The sequence below is a fragment of the Muntiacus reevesi genome, chromosome 5, assembly GCF_963930625.1.
Source record: "Muntiacus reevesi chromosome 5, mMunRee1.1, whole genome shotgun sequence".
Lineage (NCBI taxonomy): Eukaryota > Metazoa > Chordata > Mammalia > Artiodactyla > Cervidae > Muntiacus > Muntiacus reevesi.
This window is the reverse complement of record NC_089253.1, coordinates 86,456,359-86,462,358: the sequence shown is the minus strand read 5'-3', so window position 1 is coordinate 86,462,358 and position 6,000 is coordinate 86,456,359. Positions and strand designations below refer to the sequence as shown.

The 6,000-nt window shown below is 40.3% G+C and overlaps 1 protein-coding gene across 3 annotated transcripts in view; it reads right to left on the bottom strand.

The window, feature by feature from the left end:
- Window positions 1-239: 239 nt before the first annotated feature.
- Window positions 240-6,000, bottom strand: part of FASLG (Fas ligand) — a 54,372-nt gene continuing 48,611 nt past the window's right edge. For all 3 annotated transcript variants that reach the window (XM_065936780.1, XM_065936781.1, XM_065936782.1), the window contains 2 exons: window positions 4,791-4,847; window positions 240-3,568 (listed from right to left, as the gene is read on the bottom strand). In XM_065936780.1, the coding sequence (XP_065792852.1) occupies window positions 3,174-3,568; window positions 4,791-4,847 (452 nt within the window). In that variant the 3' untranslated portion in view covers window positions 240-3,173. The remainder of the gene's footprint in view (window positions 3,569-4,790; window positions 4,848-6,000) is intronic.

Below are 6,000 nucleotides of genomic sequence, written 5' to 3'. Positions count from 1 at the left end.
CAACACAGCTATAGGTTCACTACTCTGAAAAACATATCCACTGAAAGGCTTTTGCCTTATGATTAAAGTTATTTAGTCAACAAATATTTATTGAGCACCTAATATGTGCTGCCACTGAGTTAGGTAATCTGGAATACAAAGGCAAATACAACAGAAAAGCTCTTGCTTTTGGAACTTTTATTCTAATAGGGAAAAAAAAACAGATTTTTTTTTTAACAGATTTTTTTAAAGTGGTCAAATAAATAACCTAACCAGATTCCTGGCTTAAAAAAAAAAAATGGAGCTCATGTGTATGGAGAAAACCTTCTCAGATGTTTGTCTCTACCAGGAAAATGAGAAACGAAGCCATTACTGATGGAAGAGGAAATTTAAAGAAAGGATTGGGTTGTTTTGTGGTTTGATTTGTCTTTTAGTGAAAAGAAATACTTGAGTATATATGTATTACATGCTAGTGGGCATTATTTCATAGACAGCTAGTTTGAAGATCCAGAAGAAAGAAGAAAATTTTTAAACAGGTAAAGCAGGGAAGAGGAAATGAGTCTACTGCACAAATAGATGGTCCTCTTCCTCCTCTGTATCGGATGGAAGAAAGAGATCATTCAGATGGTGGTGGGTTTGTGTTTCAGTGGTAGAAGTGAGATTCCATGGTGGGAGGAGGGGATGTGGTTGATTTACAAGAGGAAAAGACATGATGTAATTGTCTCAAACAGCGAAAAAAAAAAAAATGCTCGTGAAGAAAATGAAGAAAAAGTGGTGGGCCTTTGAATGCTGATTTGAAATCTCTGATCACTAATAAAAAGCAGTGGTTCTCAACCAGGAGGGATTTGTCTCCCCACTCCCAGCCTGGGGACATTTGGCCTCATTTGGTGATATTTTTGGTTATGACACATGGTGGGGAGGGGAATGCTACTAGTATCTAGTGGGTGGAAGGCAGGGATACTGCTAAACATACTACAATGCACAGGCAGGACAACCCTCACAATAAAGAATTACCCAGCTCAGAATGTCAATAGAACCGAGGTTGGGAAACCCTGACAAAAAGTGATGTCGTATTTATGTATAGACCATCTCGTAAAAGCTACAGAAGGAGACAGTGATCTTCCTTGTGGGCAGAGGTGGAGCCACAGGACAGGATGAGAAGAGGACTTACTTTCAGCCTCTATCTTCGTATACCTTTTACAATTTGTACTATGTGCATGTATTATCTATTCAAATCAATCAAAAGACAGAAATAATTCACTGATAGATAAATAATTGATTGGCTGATTTAAGTAGATGATAGATAAAAATAAAATGAAACTAGTCAATCAGTTTGAGTCATTTTTCTCCAGCAACATCCAGCTGATAGGATGCCAGAATAAAGAAAATGAGATTTTTACAAGAAGAAAATAGTGACTGTAACAGAGTATTTTGGAGTCCAAGGTCTTTCCAAGGTACCAATTGTAATGACAGATCATGCAATCTAAGCTGAATAGAGAAAAGAGTGAAGATTAAGAAGAAGATGATAGATAAGCAAGAAAATGATACTATTTATTAATTGAATGCCAAATATGGAAAAATATATATTTTAGGAGAGAAAATGTTGAATCAGTTGAGTTGGAATTATAAGAGATTGTGTTGTGAAAATAAGGTGCTGAAATCAAATTCTAACATAAGTGTTATTTTTAACAGTGACAAAGTATAAGGAGAAGTCATGGTAATGAGCATTTGGACAAAATAAGAAAAGGTCATTGTGACTGAACAAGGTGAGAAGGCAAGAAACAGGTGTTTGGATGGATCTCTCAGATTTGTAGCTTCTTCTGCAGAATGAAGTACCTCCCCTTATTAACAATGGAAGATACTATTTTTGACATTACACTATGTATCAGATACTTTATGTATGTATCACCCCCGCCTTTTGTCTGAAAAAGGTCAAGTGACCTGCATAGTTATTAAGTAGAGAAACAAAGATTCAAATTCAGGTTTTTAGGCCCAAAGTCTATGCCCTTTGCATTGTTCCATGTCTCTGCCCCCAGGAAAAGACAAACTGTCATCAAATTTATGGGAAATGGGTGAGCTTAACACTGGCAATAATACTAGTAATGGAAACTCTGGGTAGTAGGAGAAAGAAAGGAAAGAGAATATAGTGAGGAGAGGAGAACCTGGCAAAGATACAAAGGTTTGCCTCATAACTCTTCTCACACTAGTAAATTCTTCTTTAAGTGGGCTTAAGTCATAATGAATGAGGAAGCCATGGAGAAAAGAAATAATAAAGAAAATACACAAACTTTAGTGATTTCCAAATAGAACACTCATAATATCTACCTATATTATAAAATATAGTTTTTGTTATGGGTATTCTTTCATTAAAAATGTACAAAATACATATAAATATGGTTATATTATGGGAAAACAACATTAATAACCGACAAAGAGCTTTGAAGACTATTAGAGTTAGTTACCAAAAAGCATTCAAAATCTACCACCAAATGCAGCCCATACTCTAACATGCCCTTCCCAATTTCCACATTCTTTCTACTTATGTTACCCTCTCGTCACATACTCACACTCACACTCACACACACACACACCTACAATTGCACTGGAAATATACATGGTGTATAGGGAGTGTACTGAGTTCCCAAAAGATTTCTTTTGCTTCTCTGTTAACATCACCTGATGGCTCGGATTGTACATCTAGAAATAAAGATGCTGCCAGTGGGCCACTGGCCTTTCAGTCTCTTTAGCTTATCATGCAAGCCTGGTCCTCCTTTCCCATCCCTTATACATTCACGTCACATCCATATACATGAAAGACAGCCTCCCCTGAGGTAGACAGTAGACCCACCCCAAGAGGTGAGTTAAAAGGTGCCATTTTCAATGTGTCCAAATGCACTAGGCCACTTAAGATGAGTGTAGTTGCTGGCACAAGCAACTGGTAGTCACTTTTTCCTGCCTTTGCATCTCCACATGGCAGCCCAGAGTTTCATGTTCATTACTCATAGTCCTCCTGTCTGGTTTGTGGACATTAGGTGAGATAAGGAACTGTAGACCTGCTGGACTCTGTAGTCTCAAGATCCTCTTGGTTCATGTCTTCTCTCATGACCTCAAGTGGACTTAAGAAAACATTCAGGACAATATTCTCAGGGCCTGTAACAAGGAATCATAAGGGAGAGAATCCCAGAGTGCTTTTCTTAGAGTTTATATAAGCCAAAAAATGTCTTAGATTCCTCAAAGCTGACCAGAGAGAGTTCAGATACATTGACATATAAATGGTCAGCACTGGTGAGATTGAATACAGCCCCCAGGTAGCTGCTGCGGGCCCACATCTTGTCAGTAGTGCAGTAGTTCATCATCTTCCCCTCCATCAGCACCATGTCCTGGGGGTACCTAAAGTTCCTGGAGTAGACCTTGTGGCTCAGGGGCTGGTTGGTGCAGGACTGACCCCGGAAGTACACTTTGGAATACACAAAATACAGCCCAGTTTCATTGATCACGAGGCTGCCTTTCTTGTACTTCACCCCAGAGACCAGGGCAATCCCATAGGTGTCTTCCCATTCCAAAGGGATGGATCTTGAGTTGGACTTGCCTGAAATCAAATCAGAGAGGCGCTTTCAGCCAGGAATGCTCATGTATCCCACAGACCAAGCTTTCAAGGCAAAACTGTGGACCATTCCTTGAGCAAGTGTTTTTTCCCTAAATGACATAGAACTGGGTGATGGGTCAGACCTGACCTGTTACTGAACTTCTTCAGCACGTTTATCAAACTGGCTCCCTCAATTTTATCATCCACACAACTGGGTCAATAACATATGTCTCTAACCAACTACAGTGAGAAAAGACTTGGATGATTTTAGCTCTCTGAAACAGAGATTCTATGAACAGAGGTTCAGAACTAGCATCCAAACTGCCAGAGTTTGAGTCTCTTCATGAGAGGAGAAGTCAAATCCAAGGAACTCTGAAGTTCTAAAGGTGAAAAGGACCTTAGGAATCATCTAGTCCAACTCTTTACCTACATGAAAGATTCTTCAGTGTGGGCAAAAATACACTTTCCTGTGTATCCACACAGCATGGTATACATACCTACTTCAAGCAGAGAATGCTGGAAATACTGCTTTCATACCTGTCTTTCCCTATTAGATTGTAAGCTTCTTGAAGGCAGGAGCCGTGTGTGATCCACCTCCATGTGCCCCAGGTTTGGCACACAGCACGTGCTCAAGAAATATCTGTTGATCTAAACTGGATCATTTTATAGCCTCTGCTGACATAGTTTCAGGGACAGCAGCATGCCCGTTTCTGTGATACTCATCCACCTTGCAGATACTGGTGGACTTCACTTACTATCTTGCTATCCAGTCATGTCACTCCATTGCACAATCATGTGTGCCAGGACCCGGCCTCCCTTCTCCTATTTCAGCTCATGGACAAAGCAGAGTAAAACTCTTCCAGAAAACCAGGGCAACACATATTGAAATAATTCACTGCTCACCATCTCCCCAGCTCTCACCTCTTGGACCTGTGTCCCAAATTCCCTAACGGTCCTTGGAGTGAGTGAAGAGAGTGAGCTCCTTATGAGCAGGGATCATGTCATAAGCAGCTCCATTTCTCCAGTTTCGAGCAGGGCCTTGCCTAGAGCAGAACCACCCTGTGTGTGTGTGTGGTGTTGACGTAACTAGAAAGATGTGACTACTTTTGGGTTTCAAATACTGTCACTGGAAAGTATCAGCTCCCTCAGAGCACAGTCATGGAAAGCAACCAGCTACTCTGCTTTCTGCCAAAGACTTTCCCAGGACGGCCCTCCAGATACAGACCTGTTAAATGAGCCGCTTTTTTCAGTTCCTTTTTCTCAGAGGGTGGACTGGGATGACCTGTATTATAGAGAGATGAAAAATACATGTAAAAGTGACATAATTACTATTCTTTTTTGTGGGACTCTAAACAGGGCATTTAAATAAAAGATATTTTTTATAATCATAAATGGCAACAGTCTAACATACACTAATCATTCAAGTCCAAACTGTAGGACTTACAGCAGCCTTTATTTCAGAAACAGAGAGGTAAAAAGGAGTCAAATTAAGATAGACATGCATAAATTATAATATACTACAAAACAATATAAAGATTGGTTTATAAAGACCTGCCATATAAGTTATTGCATGTATAACTCCCAACAATCCTTTGAGGTAGAGATTACTGTCCCATCTTACAGATGGCAAAATGAGTTTGAAAGTTGGGTGACTTGTCCAAGAAGACCCGCTAACTCAGTGTCAGAGTGGGACCAACACTCAGGTCTCCTGAGTCCAAATCCAGGGCTCTTTCATCCCTGGCTCTGCTGCCCTCAGGACTACAAGGACAAAGGTTGAAGAAGACTGCTAACGTACAGGCCACCTCGTCTTCCCCAGTGGCATTCTACAGTTGGCCCCCGATTACTCTAAGGTCTCAAACACCTCAAATGACTCCTCATTAAACATGTAATTGCATACAGGTGTTCCCCACCACATGCTCTCTGCCCATCTGTCCAGCCTTCTCTGGCTTACTCACCCACACTGAACATTGCCAAACAACAGTTCTGAGCACACCCAGCCTCCCTGCCTCTGTGCTTTTGTCCACGCTGTTCTTCCTGCCTGGAATGCCCTCCCAAACAACTCTGTGTCAAATTCCTATGGACACTACAAACACCATCTAAAATATCTCTTTTCCTGGAAAACCTTCCCAAGCCTTTCTAATCAAATATGACTTTTCCTTCCTTTGAAACCTTGAAGCACTCTGTCTTCACCCTCATGTCAGTTCTGACTTGCCTTTTTTTTTTTATGGCAACTATATGACTCGTCTTATTCCTCTAAATAAATGACAAATTCCTTACTATATGTTTAATCTACCAGAGTAATTAGCTCCGTTTCTAACCCAGGGCATGTGATCAGTACATGTTTGCTAAATTAAACTGAAAGATTTAAAATAGACAACAGTTCTCAATATAAATACTATTTCTCCGACTTGAGATATTTCAGTGGAACAGCACTA